This window comes from Heterocephalus glaber, unplaced genomic scaffold (assembly GCF_053883595.1).
Source record: "Heterocephalus glaber isolate CG9 unplaced genomic scaffold, H.glaber_assembly_v1.0 deba00001509, whole genome shotgun sequence".
Taxonomy (NCBI): Eukaryota; Metazoa; Chordata; class Mammalia; order Rodentia; family Bathyergidae; genus Heterocephalus; species Heterocephalus glaber.
The window spans coordinates 4,014,769-4,035,148 of NW_028258325.1; the positions used below are offsets into that span (position 1 = coordinate 4,014,769).

At 56.8% G+C, this 20,380-nt stretch overlaps 2 protein-coding genes across 6 annotated transcripts in view; both read left to right on the forward strand.

The window, feature by feature from the left end:
• Jakmip1 (janus kinase and microtubule interacting protein 1) overlaps positions 1-20,380 on the forward strand; it is a 119,526-nt gene that overhangs the window by 78,684 nt on the left and 20,462 nt on the right. For 2 of the 5 annotated variants that reach the window (XM_013073090.3, XM_087187299.1), the window contains exons 6-14: positions 714-860; positions 1,435-1,575; positions 3,095-3,154; positions 5,185-5,337; positions 11,380-11,508; positions 13,872-14,000; positions 15,048-15,131; positions 17,153-17,215; positions 18,936-19,034. In XM_013073090.3, the coding sequence (XP_012928544.2) occupies positions 714-860; positions 1,435-1,575; positions 3,095-3,154; positions 5,185-5,337; positions 11,380-11,508; positions 13,872-14,000; positions 15,048-15,131; positions 17,153-17,215; positions 18,936-19,034 (1,005 nt within the window). Of the gene's footprint in view, positions 1-713; positions 861-1,434; positions 1,576-3,094; positions 3,155-5,184; positions 5,338-11,379; positions 11,509-13,871; positions 14,001-15,047; positions 15,132-17,152; positions 17,216-18,935; positions 19,325-20,380 lie in introns of those variants that run through there. The other 3 variants (XM_087187300.1, XM_004847312.3, XM_087187301.1) reach the window with 2 other exon arrangements.
• On the forward strand, positions 5,344-11,373 carry LOC147825052 (uncharacterized). Its single transcript, XM_087187302.1, has one exon. It carries the CDS (start codon positions 8,971-8,973, stop codon positions 9,208-9,210), a length of 240 nt encoding a protein of 79 aa, XP_087043428.1. The 5' UTR covers positions 5,344-8,970; the 3' UTR covers positions 9,211-11,373.

Genomic DNA, 20,380 nt, shown 5'->3' on the forward strand with positions numbered 1-20,380 from the left:
TTTAATTCCCAGTGCAGTCTGGGGCAGGTGTTCTCATGGTTCCCTTTCCGCAGAGGAGGAAACTGAGGGGAGGAACTTGACTGTGATTATGCAGCTAAAAAACGAGCATGTCACCAGGGACACTGCAGAGGAGGAGGAGTGGGCTCTTCTGGTCGCATAGCACCTGCCTGGGTCCCCCTTCCTGTCCCCCAATCGGTGGCTTCTCACGGTCTCTGCTCCTTGATCTGGCCTCCACACTGCAGTCAGAGCCATGGATGGTTCTAGAAGGCCAACCTGACCACAGAATCCTCCTGCTTCAAAGTCCCCAGGGGCAGGGGGTGGAGACCAGATGGCCAAGAGGGGCACATTGGGGCTGTTCCTGGTGGCACCCCATGTATCTCAGGACCGCCTGCTCTGAGGACCTGTGTGCCCAGCTCTGAGCCTGGCCGGCTTGGCCCATGGTGTGTCTGTTTTTTGAACATTGCTGAGCTGCGGCCTCCTCTGTACAGGGGAAATAGGCAGGGTGGGCAGGAGGAGCCAGGTGGCTGTGTGTGACCCCTGACCTCTGAGTCATGCCCAGGCGGTGGACGAGGTGGGAGGGTGGGCACAGCACAGCCACTGGCCAGCGGGCCGCCCGAGCCCCTGTGGCCACCCCATCCCCTCGCCTGGATGGCAGAGCCCAGCAGCCCGAGGACCCTTGCAGCCTCCTGAGCCCGTGTCTCTTGCTGCTGTAGCTGAAGCGGGCACGGGAGACTGAGGTGCAGCTGAAGCCGCTGGTGGAGAAGAACAAGCGCATGAACAAGAAGAATGAGGACCTGCTGCAGAGCATCCAGCGGATGGAGGAGAAGCTCAAGAACCTCACTCGGGAGAACGTGGAGATGGTGAGGCAGTGCCACCCAGTGCAGCGCGGCTGCCCTTTCCTCTGCCCCTCTGGTCCCACTCCTGTGCTCCCTGAGCCTCAGTTTCCTCCTGAAGCCCACACTGCAGCGCCCTCCCGTGGGAAAAAGGTGCCCTGCAAGGCCCAGGAAACCCCACTCCTGCTCTGGCTGCTGTGCAGGAGAAATTCTTCCTCCAGCGGGCGGCTGGTCTCTGTGGCCAGGACGGGTTGGAAGATGTTCTCCAGTTTGTTTATGCAGCAGCATCCTCCACCCATTTCACAGCCTGGAGGACTGAGGCTCGTGAGGCGAGCCCATCTCCCCCTGCGGTGGCAGATCCAGGTGTGAGTGTGTGGCCACTGTTGTGGGGACCTCTTGTTTCCACTTCCTGCCACCTTTCAGAGCTTGGGTCAGAGCAGCAGGAGCCTGTCACCCACCTCGCAGGCTTGGGTTTGGCTGCAGCCCCCAGCTCGGTGGCCAGGTGGCTGCTATGCCCCCAGTGTCCTATCCCTGTGCCTCCAAGCCCACGTCCAGTGTGTCCCTGACCCCCTTTGGCACATGATCTCTCGTTTGGCTGTAGAAAGAGAAGCTCTCAGCCCAGGCCTCACTGAAGCGCCACACGTCCCTAACCGACCTCAGCCTGACAAGGGACGAGCAGGAGATAGAGTTCCTGAGACTCCAGGTGCTGGAGCAGCAGCACGTCATAGACGACCTCTCACTGGTAGGTCCTGCTTGGCACGGGTGGCAGGTGATGTGTGGCACCAGAGTGGGCGTCGGGGGAGCCAGGGCTGGGATGAGGCAGCGAAGTGTTGGGAACCCAGCCTCATCGAGATGTGCACTCTCTCAATTTGTTCTGCCAGAAAGCAGCCCCAGCTTCTTTAAATCCCATCACTGCTACCTGGGAATGGTTTCCATGGTGACTCTTGCTTCCCGTGGTCCTCTGGTTGCCATGCCTACGAAGCAGTCTTCTTTTGGTGATTGAGTCTCCGGCTTCTGCAGAGTGGGCCTGACCTGTCCCTAAAAAGCCTTTGAATTCTTCTTTATTTAGTTCAGCAGCTGGAAAGCGTGAGCCTGAGGCTGCACACCCGGACCTTGTGATTGGACCAGAACTCGAGGGCTTGCTGAGGCTGTATGTGTTTTGTGACCACTGGGGTGCAGTGGGCCTGCTTAGGCGGGTGAGGTGTCCTCTGCAGAGGGTTCCGCAGGGCACCCGCTGGGGTCTGCCTTCGGGGAGCTGTGGCTGGGTCTTAGGGGCACTGTGTGTTCTGCCCGCCGCAGAGGAGAGGCCTGGGTCCCTCCCTTCATGTTCAGGGGGCTTTGAAGGGTAGGAGAGCTGGCGCCTGGAATTCTGGGAAAGGCTTTGACCCTAATGGTCAGGCCCACTCTGCCTGCCTCCTTGGGCTCTTTCAATCTTTCTCCCTTCCCTCCTTCCTTCCCTCTCTCTTCCTTTCCCTCCGCCTATCCATTGTCCATCCACCTTTGCTTCATTACAAACTTGATGCAGCTTAGGAGGAAAACACATACCCAATAAAGCGATGATAAAATCAAGTGAGGAATAATAAACCAAAACCGAGACTAGGGAAAATAAAGACAACCTTGGTGAAGATCAGGAAGACTGGAGCTCAGTGCCCTCCGTGAGCTGCCGCAGGAGGCGGGTGGAAACAGGGAAAGTGTCCCAGGTTTTCCGCAGGGCATGGTGCGCCTGCTCCTCCTCCTGCTCTGGCCCTAGGGAGCCTTTCCTACCCACAGTGGCCACCAGGAACCCGCTGCCCGTGCCTCTAGTTCCTCTGTCAGCAATGCTGCAGGCAGGCTCTGGCCCCACCCAGCAGAGGAGGAGCCTGAGGGTGGAGAAAAAGGCCAGCCCCTGGCTGGGAGGGGGCTCTGGGGGTTTTTGACCCCAGCTCCGGCCACACGCAGAGCCGCACGTGTCCCCATTCCACGGCTGGCGTGGGCAGAGTCTGCCAAGAGCACGGGGGCCAGCGTACGGTCCCCACTGCTTGGTGACCCCGGAGAAGGAGACAAAGGTGGTGTGAGTGGCAGGCACCGGCCCAGCTGGGCCTGTTTCCAGACAGGCTCACACCTGCTCATACCTGCAGTGCTCTGTGGTGACGAGCAGAGTCGCCTGAATGCATGGAGCCACCCACCTTGTCCTGTGGACCCAGGAAGCCGTGGTGGTGTCGTGGGCTTCAGGAGCCTGCTGCTTGCTTGCTGTGACAGGAGTGGGCTGTGTTTCCTTGCAGGAGAGAGAACGGCTGTTGCGCTCCAAGAGGCATCGAGGGAAAAGCCTGAAGCCGCCCAAGGTGAGCTCCTCGGTGGCCCTGCCCTGTCCTGGGACTGGGTCACAGTGGTGCCGGCCTGGCCTCTGGGAGGGGCTGCCATTGCTGCCTCTTAAAGCAGTGCACACTGGCTGTGCAATGAGACCCACTTATGGTGATTTATTCATGGAGAACTTACCGATGGATTCTGTACTTAGGCCTCCGGGTGTAGTCACCCAAAATGAAAAACATGAGCACTCAGACCTTTTGCAGGATCTAAAGGACACCCAGGCTCGGTCTATACCATCTAATATCCTCTTCTGGGCACTCAGGAGCTTTGGGTTTTTCCCTACAGTCATGCAGGACCATGTTCCTTTTGTAAAACGTAGCCCTGCCGTCTGACGGTGACAGCGTCTGAATGTCATGGCAGGGAGAGCGGAGAGCTGGGCTTGTGAGACCCAGATGCCCACTAGGCCAGGCCTCAGGGTTAAAAAGACAGGAGCGACTTCAAAAGAAGGACATGGTTAGGGCCCGGGGATGTGGCTCAGTGGTGCCGCCGCCTGCCTTGCAAGCGCAAGGTCCCGAGTTTGATTCCTGGTATCAACATAAAGAATCCCGGTACCAACATAAAGAAGGGCATGCTGTCCAGAGGCTCGGACTCCTCTCCCTTTGTGGAGCTGGGCACCTGCCTGTTTTACTTCTGCCAGGGCTGGAGCTATAGCGAGACGTCTGTCTTAGGGGAGCGGAACAGCCGTGCAGGCGTGATAGTGGATGACCAGCGATGTGTGGCCTTGAGTGCGCAGCGGCAGTAGGGAGCGGAGGGGATGTACCAGACTGGCCCAGCACACCGGTGGGTGTAAGAGCCCAGACCAAGCCAGCCGTGGCGCTGCATGCCTGTCATTTCAGCACTCTGGGAGGCTGAGGCAGGAGGACCACAAGTGTGATGCCGGCCTGGATGACTTAGCAACTTAGTGAGACCCTGTCTCGAAAAGATTAAATCAGATTGAAGAGGGTGGGGCTGTAGCTCACTACAAAGGCCTTGGCTTCAGTGCCCAGTACTAGAAAAGAAAAAGAAGGTGGACCAGGCAGTGTCCGACACCCCAGAAGTGTAAATCCTTGTATATTAGTTTCCTAGGGCAGCGTTAACAGAGTGCCACAAAATGGGTCACTCGGGACAGCAGAAATGTCTTCTCTAAGGGTGCAGAGGCCAGAGTCTGAACTCCGGGAGGGTTTTGGCAGGGCCATGCTCCCACCCTGGGGACTCTGTCACCTCTTCTCAGCGGTCCCAGATGTTCCTTGCTTGGATCTGTGTCACTTCGCTTTCTGCCTTGGTCCCCATGTGGCTCCCCCGTGGGCCTCTGTGTCCTTACATCACGGCCTTCTAGAAGGTCACAAGGCAGACTGGAGTAGGTGCTCAGCCTACTCAGCTGCGACCTTGCATTAATGTGATAATTGCATCTGCAGTGACCCTGCTTCTTGTGAGGTCACGCCCTGCAGCGCAGGGGTTGGGACTTCTCCATGTCTTCTTTGAGGATCAGCTCAGTCTGGAGCACCTCACTGTGTGAAATCTAGGGGTTTTGAACACTGGTCAGATGCCTAGGATACTGGAGGCCAAATAGACCATACGTGTGTGGGGTAAAGAAAATGCACCTGGGAGCCGGGTGGCTGGTAGTGCACATGGGTTGGCACTGCTCAGCACGGTCTGGGTGAGTTGACTTTTTTGCTGTGTCCTGGATACTCAGGTGAGTGGTTTCTTACATTGTCTAATCGGATCCCCACAGCCACCCAGTGAGGTCGGTGTTAATTTTCCCATTTCCCAGTTCAAAAGAAATCTTGCAGATGTAAAATGCAGGAACAGCTCAAAGACAAAGGGTAGATTGCCAGGGCTGAGGCCCAAACTCCAGCCTGGGACCTTGAGGCTCAGGTGTTTCGCTCCAGGCTCCAGGCGGGGCTGACCAGGGAGCAGAGCTGACCAGGGAGCACCTCTGCACGCTGAGCTCAGAAGCTCTCAAATGGAGCAGCGTGAGAGGAGTTTGCTTACAACATAACATGTATTTTTCTCATGGAAATGATAGATCCGGCTTTCAGAAGAACGGGGAAATAAAAAGAGCATTGGGGTTTGGATGTGTTCCTCCAGCTGTGACTGTGGAATGCTCCTTTGTACCCTGGATTTCCCCTTCACATTATTCTATAAGCGTTTATCCCTGTCATATACGGCGGTGATACAGGTAAGTGTTTATTGCTGTGTGATCTGTTGAGTAGATGGGCCATAAATTTGTCTGCTACCCTTAGCTCATGGGCATGTTGCTTCCAGTGTCTTGGGGTCATGAATAATGCCGCAGTAAATGTGTTTCTGCCTTTCCGGGCCAGTTCCATTTTATTCCCCGACTGTTGAACATTCCATTCAATGGCTACGCAATTATTTAGTTACCCTTTCCCCTGTTGTTGGACTTTCTGCTTCTATAAATGTCACCAAAGCAAAGCCCCTTTGTGCAGAGCACTGCGTCCACAGTGAATTGTTCCCACGAATGGGTTCTCTATGGTTGCAATGTGGAGCCCATGGTGAAAGGCTTGACCGGGGTACCTGCGCCCCCTGCTGCTGTATGGAAGAGTTGCATTGTTTTGTGCAGCTGACTCAATTTAAGCATAGAGCTCCATTTTCTCCATGGGACGGGTGTTAAAATCTAAAGGGTATGTAGCTTGACTAGATATGCTTGGCATTATACACCCTGTAAATCTTATGGGTGGGGTTTTTAGGAAACCTGTTGTTGAACTATGACTTTATTTTTCAAACTTATGCAGGAAGTGAATCCCTAATGCAAAGGCCCTGAATTGGAAATCCAAAAGTTTTTGAGCATTAACATAATGCTCAGAACTTTTCGGATTTTGGATTTTGGGATTTCTGGGTTATGGGTACTCAACTGATAAAATCTATACAAATGTTCTGAAGTCTGGAAAACTTCGAAGATTGAGACATTTCTGGTCCCAAGCATTTCTGATGAGGGATACTTGACTCCTGGAATGAAAAAGTTTCTTTCCCCACCTTTTCCTGCTTTCTGAGTATATCGACGGGAAGGGAACTTACAGAGGGTTTGCACACTTGTGGGTACCACAGACAAGCACGAGGCTGCCTTCCGCCCTCCCGTCCTGCTCACTTTGAAGCACACCACAGGGTCCTGGGGAGCAACTGGGGGGCTAAATACACTGCTGTCCTGGAGCAATGCATCTGCGTGAACAGGGACGTCACTTCTAGAAAAAGGGTCCTGCACTGAGAGAAGGCCAGTCTAGGAATCTGCACAGAAACTTCCCGAGGCAGCTCCCCTGTGTCCTGAGGCCGCCAGTGTCTTCCCTCTCCTCTTTTCCCCAAGATTCAGTGTGGCCTGTTTCCCTCCCTTGCTCCCACCAACCCCAGCATTGTGCAGGGCCTGATGGAGTGGACCTTGGGGTGGTCTGCACCCTGGGCATGCGCATTAGCTTCCCAGGGCTGCCTCTAGCCTGGGCCACCTCCCTGTCCTCCCTCCCAAGGCCGCAGCATTCTGTTTCCTTCCTCCCGCATGCAGCTCGCTCGCACATCCATGAGTGTGTGCATTCCCCGCTTCTCCTCTGACCACTGCCTCAGCGCCCCCAGGATCGGGCTGTTGCCAGCCAGGTGCTGAGCTAGATAGTGCCGTGCCTTCCACCACCCATACCCACATTCGCAGGACAGGTGAGCAGATGCGGTGGCCAGATAATGGTGCTGTGGGGCTGGGGGCCTGGGTTGGGGCCGTATTCGCCTGTGCCCAGGAGCGAGGCTGGAGCCCAGCACCGTGTCTGCGTCCCAGACCTCCAGTCCGGCTCCTGTGTTCCGTGCTAGGAGAAGCAGAGGGCGTTGCAGACGTCCTGCCTGCTCTGAGCTGGCCCAGGGCCTGATGCTGGATGCAGACGGCTCTGTGGTGGAAGCTGCAGAAGTGCGGCTCTTGTCCCTGCCTGTCCTCCATCTCTCAGACTTGTCTGCCTTAGGTATGGCAGCTTTGCCAGGTGACAGGGCATAGAGCCTTTTGCAGGGGTGTGAGTCTAAGCAGGTCTAGGAGCCAGCCCGGCGGGACATGGCTCATGGTTCTGCAGAGCCAAGAGTCCCCAAGGCCCAGAGGCTGTCCTGTCCACCAGTGCTTCCCAGGCTGACGGCCCTAGCCTTGGTGTTTGGAGTGGATCAGGGTGGAAGTCAGCCTTTGGGCTTATCCCAGAGCTCAGCAGTTGGCAGGTGACTGGATTTCCAGGATTAACTCTTCCCCCATTAGTCAATGGTTTTTCTTTGCCTGGTGTCAAAAACTGAGTCCCTTCAATGAAGAAAGCAATTTATGAAACTGAGGTGTCTAGGTGAGGCTGGAGTCAGGCACTCACTGTTGCTCAGAACCTGTCTCAGCTCTGCTGTCCTCCAGACTGGCTTTTGTAGCTAGTAGATGCTTTCCAGATGGTGACCCAAAAGGGCTCTGGCTGTGTTGATGGTTTGCACTCTGCCTGCCTAACAATCTGTTCAGTGAGAGGGTATCTCTTTGGGTCCAGCAGAAGCCCAGACCTGCTGTTCCTTGACTGGAGGGTACCTCGGAGGGAAGCAGGATGCCAAGGGCTCATGGGCACTGAACTGGAAAGCAGGATGCAGCTCCACAGCTTATGGGGTGGACGCTTTAGAGGGAAGAGGCTATCTTGGAGTACTGAAGTGGAACTATATCTGGGCACTTAGCTGTGTTTCCTCTGCTATGAATTGACTGTTGCTGTGTGTGTGTGTGTGTGTGTGTGTGTGTGTGTGGTCCTGGGGATTGAACCCTGGGGCTTCTGCATGGTAGGCAGGCGCTTTGCCATTGAGCTGCACCCTCAGCTTTTTCTTATTTTGATACATTGTCCAGGCCGGCCTCACACCTGTGTCCTTGTGCCTCGGCCTCCCAGTTCCTAGGATTACAGGTGCGGTGTAGGCCACCACACCCAGCTGGCCATTGTCTTTTTTTTTTTTTTTTTTTCGGTACCAGGGATCGAACTTGGGACCTTGAGCTTGCGAGGCAGGCGCTGGAACCACTAAGCTAAATCCTCGGCCCTGGCTGTTGTCTTTTAATGTGGCTGTGGTGGCTGTCAAAGTCTAGGTGTCTTAGTCTTTTATGTAAAAGCTGGCTTCTTTTTCTAATGCTGCACTCAAGGGTCTGGAATTCTGATGTCTGGCCTAGCAGGGGCTGTCCACTAAAGAAATGCACAACTCTCCTGGGCAGAGACTCCGGGACTTTGCTGTCACTCACGAGTTGCAGTTTTCCCTGGACAGCAACTTATTTCTGGCTGCATAGATCGTAGGCAAATCCTGGAGAAATGATTGCCAGCGAGCCAGTGAATTAAGCACCTGGGAGCAGGCGGCGGTCAGCAGGGACACCTCCCAGGGGAGGCTTCTCCCAGGGGAGGCTTCTCACTGGGGCGCTGGGCTGGAGGGCAAAGGCTCTCGCCTGTCACCATTGCTACGGCTGCCCCTGGGGCCTCACAGCTGTCCGGGGACGGAGCCTGTGCTGTGGTGTTGACAACGGCCCTGGGAGTGAGGACCCCAGGGACAGGCTGGTGGGAGGCTGTCCCCTGCGATGTACGCGCTCCAGGCTGGCCTGGAAACCGTCTCCCCAGCTCTATGGCGTCACTGGCATCTGGGACCTGCTGCCCGGCTGTGCCTTCCCCGTGTCCCGTGCCCAGGCCTCTGCAGCCTGGGGATCTGAAGGAAGTCTCTGGACGTGGGGCAGGTGGCCTGGAGGACAGGAGAAGGCTTTGGGGGAGGACCCGCGTTTTCCTAGCACTGCAGAGAGGCTTGGAGATGAGCATGGGCCCTGGGGCTGCCTGCTGAGCTGTCAGCCCGCCCCATGGAGTACATCCTCTTCGTGCTCTACTTCTCCTTCTTCCTCTGCCTCTGCACCCTGGTGTGCCTCTACTTCTCGGGCTGCCAGGAAATGACCTACAGGCATGAAGGTAGGCAGCTGCCTGGCTGGGCTGTGACCATCCCCAGCTGTGCCCTGACGCTGCACAAGGGCGCCCTGCACACTAAGTGTCCAGGGAGAGGCGGGGTTTGCTTTGCAGTCATTGGTGCCCAAACTGCATTTTAAAGTCTGCTTCATTTGTAAAAAGAACTCAGCCAGGCAAGGTAAGGAGAATGGAAATCACTGGGGATGGAACCCAGGGCCTTTGTACTGAGCACACCCCCAACCTGGTTTTTTATTTCTTATTTTGAAACAGAGTCTCACCAGGTTGCTAAGTTGCCTGGGCTGGGCTGAAACCTGGGAACCTCCTGCCTCGGCCTCCCTTTTTAAATGTAGATATGCTCAGAACGAGCAAATGATGGGGACCTGTGCTTTAAGGTACCACAGGAAATGCCCATGGAGGGGTAGCGTAATCGAGATGTAAAAATTTCGTCTCTCCGGTGCTCTGCGTCTTTGCAAAGCCCGGTCTATTCCAGGCACCTGAGAAGCAGGGTCTCCTGGGCGGCCCTCCCCTGCCCTGGGAAGCAGGCATGGCTCCCGTAGGTCTGGAGAAGCAGCATGGAACAGGCTGTGTCACCTTCATACAGCCCCATGTTCACTTTCAGCACCAAGATGCGTCTGCCTCGCTTTGTAGCGCTGAAGCCGCAAGCAGATGAGTTACATCAGCCCCCTCCTGCCACCTTCAGGTGGAGGAGCCCGTAGAGGAGACACACAGGCCCTGTCCATGTGGCATAGAAGCTGGGATTCCGGCTCCCCTCTCACTGCTGCAGAAGTCCCGGGGATTGTGTCGCCAGATCCCCTCGGGTGCTGCAGGGCCCAGGGCACTGTCTGTGTTCGAGTTGGGTTCCTGGGAGCCACTTCCGGCTGCCCTTAGTCCAGCCTGGTCCTTTGGTTTTGGTCCCAGGGGGGAGCGTGCACCCTCCGGGTCCCCTGGGGTCTGACTCAGGCTGTTGACAAGTGACCCTCTGCTCCAAGCCCAGAGTGGAAGCCGTAGTTAATGCCTGGTGTTGGGCCTGGCAATGGAGGACTTAACCTGAAGCCCCCTGAGGTTTCATCCTCGGTAGTGAAGTCGATATCTCCAGGCCAGTCTGTGGTCCTGGCCACAGGGCTGTCCTGGTTGTTTGGAAGCCTTGGGGCAGGGCAGGGATCACTGCCGCCTCCATAGCCACGGAGGAGAACAGATGTCACCAGAGGCCTGGCAATTAGCAGTGTTTACAAGAAGTAAGGTGCCGAGGGTGAGCAGGGATGCAGGGCAGGGACGCAGGGCGGGGATGCAGAGGAGCTCCCAGGGCTGCTGCACGTTCTGGGCCAGAGGAGGAGGGGAGTGACAGGGCCAGCCCCCCATGGTATCGGGGCGCCCCCAGGGTGTCTGCTTGTTTTATACCAGTCACTCTGGCTGCAGGCCGAGGACCCAGGGCAGGAGGAGCAGGGAGGCAGGTAGGGTGGTTCAGTGGTTTCCGAAGAGATGACAGTGGCTTGGATGGGCTGAGGGTGGAGGATGGGCGAGGGCAGGCAGGGTGTGGGGTCCTGGCTGTGGGCCTGAGCGCCTGAGAGGCAGGAGCTGCTGCCACCATGGACACAGATAGGAGGGGGGCGGGGCTGGGGGCTTCATCCAACACCCACCGGGACCCTGTGTTGCGGGCATGGCCAACACATGGGTTTGGGGTTCGGGACAGGCAGGCGCCCCACACAGTTAAACCTAGAGGGCAGTGCTGATGGCCTTGTTGATGGTGGCCTCAGTGTCATAATCCCATGACTGCAGACAGCACTGGCTGAAGCACCAGGGTGGGAGGAGCCCTCTGCGTGGGGTGCGCCCTGCCCCGCCATGGGTGCCAGGGGTCTGCAGCAGCCGGTGAGAGGTGAGAGCCCGGATGGGCCTGGGTTGGGGCTCTGTGATCATGTGACCCCCAGGGAACAACCCAGCATCTGGGCTGTGGAAGCTACTCAGGCAGGGTTTGCTGAATGAGTAAATGAAGCCTCAGATCCAGTGGTGTTTGGAGTGGAGAAGTGCAGGGCAGGTAACCTGGAACCTGGTGTACAGGGCATGGGCCATAGAGCCAGGTGTGGTGGTGCGCTCCTGTAATCCCAGCACAGGGGAGGCTGAGGCAGGAGGATCACCTAGTTCAAGGCCAGACTGGGCTACATAGTGAGATCTTGTCTCAAAAAACAAAAAATCAAACCAACCAACCAACCAACCAGGACGCGGGAACCGCCCGAGCCTGAGTGGTTGGTGGGAGTGTAAGGGCTTCGCAGTCTTCAGTCTGTTCCTGACATCCTGCCTGTTGCCTCTTACAGAAGCATGTTGTGGAGACATTTTTTGGATTTGACGAGGAGTCCGTGGACTCGGAGACTTTGTCGGAGATGTCCTACAACACAGACAGGACCGACAGGACCCCGGCCACCCCTGAGGAGGACTTGGACGAGGTAAGCAGACAGGGTGTGTGCCAGACGCCCACCTGTGTCTCGTGCCAGGCTGCTCCCCCGGAGCTCCACCCCGGTCTCGGTTCCTCACTGCATTGTCCGAGCCTCGGCCCGTGGGAGGGTGGTGCCTGCTGGCACGGATGGACCTTCTACGACTGGCAGTGGGGCTGCCTGGGACCTCTTTCCCGGCGGTGAGTTCAGCAAGGACAGCATCTGTGTCGCCCTGGTATGGTTGCCATCTGCAGCTGTTCCACACCGCCCCCCCCCATGTGTACATGCACACACACACAGACACACACACACCCCACCCGGTGGAAGCAGCATCATTGCCTTTTTGAGTACAAAGTGGAAGCATCATTGTAGCAGAAAATCCAAACCCTGCTGAGTAGAGAGGCAGGAAGAAACTGTCCAAAGCCCTATCACCCTGGGTCACCGCATCCCCCTCTCCTGACCATCTGGGCCACCTCAGTTGTAACCCCTCCTGGGGTTTGGGCTGTGTCCCAGGTGCACAGAGCGCTTCCTTCTCTCTGCTCCTCACCCCTGCCGAATTCCCACAGGAGCACCACATAAACCCTGTGGATTTCTGGATCTTTCAGTGACATTAGTGGCCATGCCTGGTGACCTTCCCTTCCTGCCCACCCACCCTGTCTGCCTGGCTACTGTCCCCTCCCTGGCTCTTCTGCCTCTCTCCCTGCAGCTCCTTGTGGCTTTGAGCCCAGGCAGGGCCCTGGATGAGGCACGGGTGGCTGCATCCAGTGCCAGCTGTCTCATCACTGGGACACAATACTGGCCTACTACTTACAGGAGGGGAGGCTTAGGTTGCTCACAATTTCTGGGGATTCAGTCCATGGTCGGCTGGCTCCAAGGCAGCAACATCCTGGTGGAAGGGTGTGGAGGAGCAGAGCTGCTTAGTTCATGGTGGCCAGGAGCAGAGCAGGGGAACAGTGCCAGAGAGGAGGGGCAGGGACCAGATATAGTCCCCAAGGTCACAGCTCCATGACCACCCAGACACACACAGAAGTGTGCTCTACTAATCCCCTAGGCAGCTCCCCAGCCAATCAAGTTGACATTTAGGCTTAACAGTGGTTAAGTGGCCTTGCCAGGCACAGTTGGATCGTAGACCTGTGGCCAGTGGCTGGAGTAGGTGGCTGCTGTGGCTTTCCGTGGAGCTTGCCTGGGTTCTCACAAGCTCTGGGCCAGGACTGCTCCCTGCAGCTTCTCAGCTGGGGGATGGGCATGGCAACTCCAGGCATCCCCACCTCGGACCCCAGATAGAGCTGGCTCCCATAGATTCAGGCTGGGGTCTTTTTCCCCTGCATGGTGGCCTTTTAGAATGACATCCAGGCTGCCTCCCTCCATGAGTCCATGAGGCCACAGGAAAACCTGGCACGTGCTGTGGGCACTCTCAAACCTGTCCCCAGGGATGGCCTCCTCTTTGCTCTGCTATTGTGTGTCCAAACTTTAGGAGATTCATGTCACCTCTCCTAGCGGTCCCCCTGACACCCTTTTTCACACTGGGAGGAAGATGCTGTCGTCCCATCAGCCCATCGGCCTCAGGCCTCACTGACAGGGAGGGCCCTTGGTCGTAACAGAGACACTGTGGTCCATCTCGCTTCCTGCCTGAGTGTCTGATGGGGCTTCTGGCCCCATGCTGAGTCCCATTTTGCTGTTCTCTTACATGAATCTGAACAGGATCATCCAGACACTTTTATTTTTGGTACCAGGGATCGAACTCAGGACCTTGTGCTTGCGAGGCAGGTATGGTGCCACTAAGCTACATCCCCAGCCCCAGACATGGGCTTTTATAAATGATTTGCTTTTCTTTTCAGCCGAAGACAGGCAATGGGCTTCTTTTAGCACCAAAATATGTGACTCTGCGTCTTCCCCTCCCGTGACCTCATGGGGACTTTACATGCGTGTCCATCCTCCGTTTGTTTCATGGTCCCCATCTGGGCTTTTATGTGGTTTCCAGCTCTGCACAGCTGCAACGATGCGCTGGTGCCCTAATGGAATTTGCGTCTTTGCGTGCTTATGTGGCTCCCTGATTAGGAGAAACTCCCAGAGCCAGACGTGGGGCTCGGGTGGCCCACAGCTTAATCACCCGTGCTGGGGTCGGGTGGCTCCGTGGTTCCCTCCCCTTTCTCCCACTCCCACGTAACTCAGTGACTCCTAGGGGTCAGGGAGCTCCTGGGAAGGATGCCGAGGGTGGGTGAAGGTGTCTGGCGGTGACCAGCTCGCTAGGCTCCTGTAGGCCGCGGCTGTGACAGCTGTGACACACGGACAGGAGAGTTTGTCTGCGTTGGCTCCGGCACTCGAAGCCACACGGCATCACCGGTGGGTTGATCTTCCTTCTCTGTTACCCTAAGAGCACGGCCAGAGAAGAGGCCGACCTGCGGTTCTGCCAGCTGACCCGGGAGTACCAGGCCCTGCAGCGGGCCTACGCCCTGCTTCAGGAGCAGGTCGGGGGGACGCTGGATGCTGAGCGGGAGGCCCGGGTGAGTGCCCGGCCCGCGGGCTGCTGGGGCTGGAGGCAAGTCATGCGCGTCCTTTGCGGGGGGGGGTGGTCCTCTCGTGGCCCCTGCCGGTGGCACCTGGAGGGTTTCTGGAGGTGACGGAACACTCATAGCAAGCTCTCTGTCGTGACACTGTTCTGGAGCTATCTCTGTCCTTGGTAGGGCAGCAGGGGCCCCAGCACCTGGAGTTGCCTGTCATCTGTCACCTGGGCAAGAGACAATGCTTTCAGGACCTCGGCCTGGATCTGGGGCCACAGGCTCAGCCAGTCCAGGGGCTACGGACTCCTCTCCTGCAGGGCTTCCCTGAGTATCAGTGATGGGCACTTGGCCAGCTCCCCTTGGTCCTGGCCACTCGTTCTCATGCTGGGCTGTGCTCCGTCTTCTAGAAACTTCCTCCCCAGCCCCTCTCCCACCTGGGAGGCACATAGACCGGGATCTGCTCACCCTTCTGAGAGCACAGGGGACACGTAGAGAGAAATCCTGATCCTCCTGCAAGGTCAGACCATGCAGCAACCCTGGGCTTCCTGTTCCCCCCGCAGTATTTGGCTGTGGCCGAGTAGCAGTGGCCCTGGGTGGGACCCGTGCCTTCTGTTTGCCTGTGCTCACGTGGCTCCCCGGCTTACATACCTTGCCTGGTCCTTGAAGCAGTCTGGTTTTTAGCCCTTGCTGCAGCTGCCAAAGGACCCGAGCAGGCAGCTAAGCATGGAGGAACGTGCTTGACATCGTGGTGATTGCTGAATGAGCGCACTGCTGGGCTTCGCACCCCGACTTTCTGGTTTCTGGCTCACTCATCCCCCGAGAGCAACCGGTGTCCTCTCCGTGCTTCGGGTTCCTTGTCTGAAGTCAAGGGAGTTAGAGCCGAAGCTCTTGAGACGTCTTGGTTCCTCAGTTTTATGTCAGCAGCTGGTAGATGAGCTCAGTGCCGTTCCAGGCCAGGTCTGGACCTGAGGTCCTAGGGCAAGGGCCGTCCCCGGGGTCCCCTGTGTGCGCCCAGGTGACCTGCTCACTTCTGGGTCCTTTCTGTTCCAGACTCGGGAGCAGCTGCAGGCTGATCTGCTGCGGTGTCAGGCCAAGATCGAAGACTTGGAGAAGTTGCTGGCTGAGAGGGGACAGGTGAGCAGGAATGGTCGTGTGCTCCGTGCATCTTTATGCTTCTGTCCTCACAGTGGTGTCGCCGTTCTGTGGAGCTCAGTGGGCATTCCGGGAACAATGGGAAAAAAGCATGAGCTGAACCCAGGCTACAGTATGCTACCCAGTGTAATAAAGGTCTAATTTGGCTTTTTCTTCCTTTTGTTTGCCAAATGCGTAAGAATAGGAGATAGTTTCCAAAGCAAAGTGGTGACCAGAACCTTTTCTGACTCGACCCTGAGGAAAACTGCCATTTCCCAACTCCTGAGACTAACAGAGTGATCTCAGAGGCACTGTAGGTCACGGAGCGTCACAGGGGAATCCAGCCCTGTGCACGTGGGGGAGTTACCACTGAGTCTGGGCTCTGGGTTCAGTCAGGTTGGGCCTGGAGAGGTGGCTCCTGGGCCCAGCCCTGCCCCTGGACCAGGGTGACATGGGGGTGTCCCCTGCAGCGGAACCAGCCTGGAGGCTGTATGGTGGCCCTGCCTGAGTCAGAAAAGCTTGGTCATGGTAGCAGACAGCCAGGGCATCTTGATGGGTTTGATTTATTTCCTGCTAGCCCCCTGTGTCCATAGGCTGAGGGTCATCTGCTGGTCCTTGGAGGCCACCACCCAGAGCTCTCTTCCACCTGCAGCTCTCCCTGCCTTGGCGTCATTTATTGGCCCCACTGCTGGCCAAGGGGCGGGGAGCATGTGGGTGGGTGGGGTGGCTTGTGGCATGCTGGCCCTGCCCCCGGGTGCGGGGCTGGTGGGGAGTTGGGAGCAGGGTGGTGAGTGAAGAGAAGGGTCCGTGAGTGGTGCCAGGCCACACAGGGAGGAACCTGGGGAGGGCGCTGCAGAGCACGGGGCTCAGGGGCCGTTTTTCACCGACCCCCGTCGGGGGCGAGCGCTCAGTGTGGCTGAGGTGCGTGTGTGGCAGCCCCAGCTGTGAAGAGACTGGGTTGGGTGTGTGGGCGCCTGGCCCAGGACCGGGTGTGGGAGTCGTGGTCTCTCCCCGAGGCAGGAAGGTGCTGCAGAGAGCACACCTGGAGCCAGGCGATGGCCCTGCCGCTTCTTGTGTGACTTCGGCCAGGCTGTGTAACCTCAGTGTCCTTATTTTAAGATGGTGCTAATGATAGTACTGAGCACCTGGGGAGTGGGAAGTGGGGAGACCTGAAAGGAGAGAACCGCGTGAGAGAGGACAGGCTTTCCCAGACGGCATCCTAACTTTCCACTGGCCTGTTTCCCTCTTCCAGGCTAAGCTCGTGTTTATAACTTGCCTGATCACAGGCTACGACTGACTCTGCCTCCTGGATTAGGATATGAGAGATCCTATGTTTTCGGGCCAGTTCAGCCTCCTGTGCCTGCTGAAGGAAGGGGCCAGTTTTGTCCCTGAGACGAGATAGCCCAGAATGGCCTTGCCTTCCCACTGGGTCATTGGTACCAGCTGGGGCCTGGTCATCTCCTCCAAGATGTAGCCCAGCCTCCTTGGCTGGTGGTCTGAAGGCAGCAAACATAGGCAGCCCTCCCGCGCACAGCGCTCTCCAGGTCTCTGCTCGAATTGCATTTGCTGATGTCCCAGCAGCCACAGCGCTTCTCAGCCAGGCCAGCCTCAGGGTTGGGGTTGCTGGAAGGGCTTGAGTCCCATTGCAGAGCGAAGACAAGGTGGATGGACGCGGCTCTGTGCTCAGGGGAAGCTGAGAGCCTCTGGGGCCTCCCTGGACCTTCCACTTGCCTGAGATCAGACCCTAGATGGGGACTTTGCTCTCGAGGACTCAGGTGTGTGGCCTTGGGGGTGAGTCTGCCACAGGAGCAGCGTCTGTGTGTGTGACACCCAGCAGGTGCGGCGCCTGTGGGGCTGAGCAAGGCGGGAAGGTGCCCCGCACACCCATCTCCCGCTTTCCTGGGTTTTAAGGCCCAGAGAGAGGATGAGTCACCTCTTGATGGGCCGTGGGCTTTCTCACTGCGAGTGTGTCACTGGCCGCCTTTGCTCCCTCGGGGGTGAACACACTCAGTGCTTTCCCACAGGATTCCACGTGGGTGGAGGAGAAGCAGCTGCTCATCAGGACAAACCAAGACCTGCTGGAGAAGGTATGTCACCCCGCAGAGCCTCGGTGAGGCTACTGCGTTGGGCCCGCCCTCGGTGCCGTCTGGGGCCCAGGGCCCAGGGCTGGCAGCTCTCAGAGGCGCATTCCCCTCTCTTCTGAGATGATGCCCAGCCCTGCTTCTGTCCTCTTGGCTGGGCCTGTGGAGCCGATGAGACCATCCCCAGGGTGCCCTGCGGAAGTGCTGACCTGTCCCCAGCAGTGGACTTCCAGGTCGCCTCTGTCGTTGCTTTGGGGTTCCAGAGTCCCCTTGGGTGGGGGACACTAAGGCAGGCCCTCAGGCCTGGCCAGGCCAAGTGGGAGCTGAGCCTCCATCCAGCCCTTTGGTCCCAGAGGTCCAGAGCTCCCCCCGGAGACCACGTGGGGCAATCAAATGTGTCGGGACAAAGATTGTGGCTTCTTGCTGGTGTACAGCTCAGTCATTTTGTTGGTTTGTTTGTTTTGGTTTTTTGAGACAGGGTCTCACTAGTTCAGGCTGGCCTTGGACTCACTATATAGCCCAGGCTGGCCTCGAACTCTTAGGGATCCTCCTGCCTTTGCCTCCCGAGTGCTGGGATTACAAGCATGCACCACCGCACCCAGCTAGTCATTTTCAAATAAATTTCAAGTTCCAAGGTTAGGATGCTTCAGCCCTGCCCATTTGGGTTACTCAGTATTCCCTGCCCTCTGGGTCCCAGCACCCCCCACCCGTGCTTCTTAAGTCTGTGGAGTCGAATGTCTTTTGTGGGCAATCTCGAGAAGGGGCCCAATCCCTGGGCTGGGCCTCCGCTGTGGAGCCTCCCTGAATGCCTGCACTGGATGGGCTGGGCCTTGCCCCTCGGGAGCAGTGCTGGTCTATCCTAGCCCTGCTGCTGGTCAGTTGTGTGGCCACTGCTGGCTCTTAGCCTTGCTTTCATCTGGGCGCTTGGGTGAGACCACTCACTGTCCTGTGAGACAGCCCTGGGTCAGGAGAGCTTCAGCAACCTTGACTTTGCTTGGTGAGCTCCGGGAGCCCATTTCTAAATGTCCCCTGGGTTTGAGACCAGCCCAGAAGGGAGCGCTTCTGTGTCCTCCTCCTGACTGGAGGAGTGTGGTGGTGCATGGGTTCAGGGGACGCCCAGTGCCCAAGCCTTTGCACGCTGTCTGGTGATCCCCCCCTGGGCTGTGCTGCTGGGCCGTGCTGCTGGGCCATGGTGCAGCTGTCACCCTCCCTGGGTAGAAAGCCAGGCCTGAAGCAGCTGCGTATCGTATCATGCAGCCGGGCAGCGATGCTAGTGATCTCCCTCCCTGACTGGCCTGTGCTATCCGTGTCTTAAAGCTTTGCAGGAATTGAGCGAGACCTGAGCCGTAGCCTGCTGGGTCCTGCCCAGGTGGGCTGGTCTGGGCTTGAGTTGGAGGGACCCTAGACAGGCTTTGAGAGCAGAAGCCCCATATTGCACCCTCCTCCCCCACCGAGGTGACGTTGGGCAAGGGGCTGGATGGCTCTGTGTCTTGTTTCCTCACCATCCCTTCGTTCAGCAAGTGTACAAGCAGCCAGACTTGGTGCTGTGGGGGTGAAGCCAGCCCAGCCCCTGTCTCTCTCCTTCCTTCCCCCAGTGTCTGCCGGAGCTCTTGCAGCAAGCCCTGCCCTTCCTGCCCCCTCCCCTGGTGGCCAGTTCCCCATTGGGGACCCAGGTGCGAGACAGCAGCAGCCACCACCCGTTAACACCCAGGTGTCTCTGCTCTAGATTTACAGGCTAGAAATGGAGGAGAACCAGCTGAAGAGCGAAATGCAAGATGCGAAGGATCAGAACGAGCTGTTAGAATTCAGAGTGCTAGAACTCGAAGTAAGAGACTCTATCTGTTGTAAGCTCTCAAATGGAGCAGACATTCTCTTTGAGCCCAAATTGAAATTCGTGTAAAGCCCCCTGCCGTTTCCAAGCATGTGTGAAGGGACATGTTATCGTTTCTCTCCTCTCTTTCTTCTTTTTTAAAAATCTGTATGTTCAGAATATTTCACTGCCTTAACATGTTCTGGGGAGGATGCTCGCCGAAGTCTGTGGACCTGTACCAGAGCTAATATATTTATTGCCTACGGCTTGTTTTGCACTTAATAAAATAATTTGTTTTTGCAATATTTTGCCTTTTTTATTTGTGTTTCATTTCCATAACTACTTCTTCCCTGCATGTGTAGTCACCGGGTCTGCGTTCTGCAAACCCAGACAGAAGCACTGCTGGCAGCAGTTGATAACACCTTTTTCAGTACCTTGCATGTAGCAGTTCTCACCTCTCAAAGTCGAGAGTCCGACCCAGCCAGCCCTTGGCCCTCTAGTGCTTTTAGTGTCAGTTTGGGCCCCTTTTCTATTTGCTGAGGGACACTCAAGGTAAGTAGAGGCAGGGGAGAAGGGTGTATTTGCAACTAGTCACTTTGCTCAAACTTTATTCCAGTAAATGCAGGCTGGGCACCGCAGCAAATGGGGTAAAGGAATTAGTGTGTGAGATTTAGACTGTGACTCAGAACTCCTGGGGCAGAGTGGGAGGGACTTCTGAGAACCCCTGCCGTGCACCAAGGGGACGCACGGAGAATGGATATTGTTGGTTTTCTTGTTCCCACCTACAGTATTGCCTCGGGTGTGTTACTGCATTGCCTGCGCTCATGGTACTTCATAATCCCCCTTTGTTTCCATTTAAAAGTCATCGGCATCTCCAACATCACTTAAGTTTGTGACGAGCTTCCCTGAGCTCTCGCAGCGACGTGGCGCTGCTGCTCTCCGCTGACACCTTGCATGTGTGACCCTCCGTCTGAGTGAGCACCTCACAGTGTCTGTGGCTTTTCTGATTTTATTTTCTCTCCTGCTTGAGTTAAAACTTCTGTCTGCATTAGAACTCACTGCCCAAATCTTGTCCTGTTGCCAGGGACTGGGCCGAGAATCTCCCAGCACCAAGGGTACCGTGTGACTCACTGCTTACCTGACCTGAATATTTCATTCATGATTCTGAAGCAGGAGGTCGTGGGAGGTCGTTGTTAATACCTCTGCCACCGTGAGCAGAACTTGCACATGTCCCTGTTAGGAGACACTGCATGGTTTACTGGAACTTTCTTTAAATGTGTCCAGTGGCCTTCAGAGCCATTGGAAATCAGATTTCTGACTTCTATTCTTAGAAAATATAAGCTTCTTGGCTCGTGTCTTCT

What these genes read in the sequence shown, in the direction of transcription:
- LOC147825052 (XM_087187302.1), top strand. Translation starts at nt 8,971, where the DNA reads ATGGAGTACATCCTCTTCGTGCTCTACTTCTCCTTCTTCCTCTGCCTC.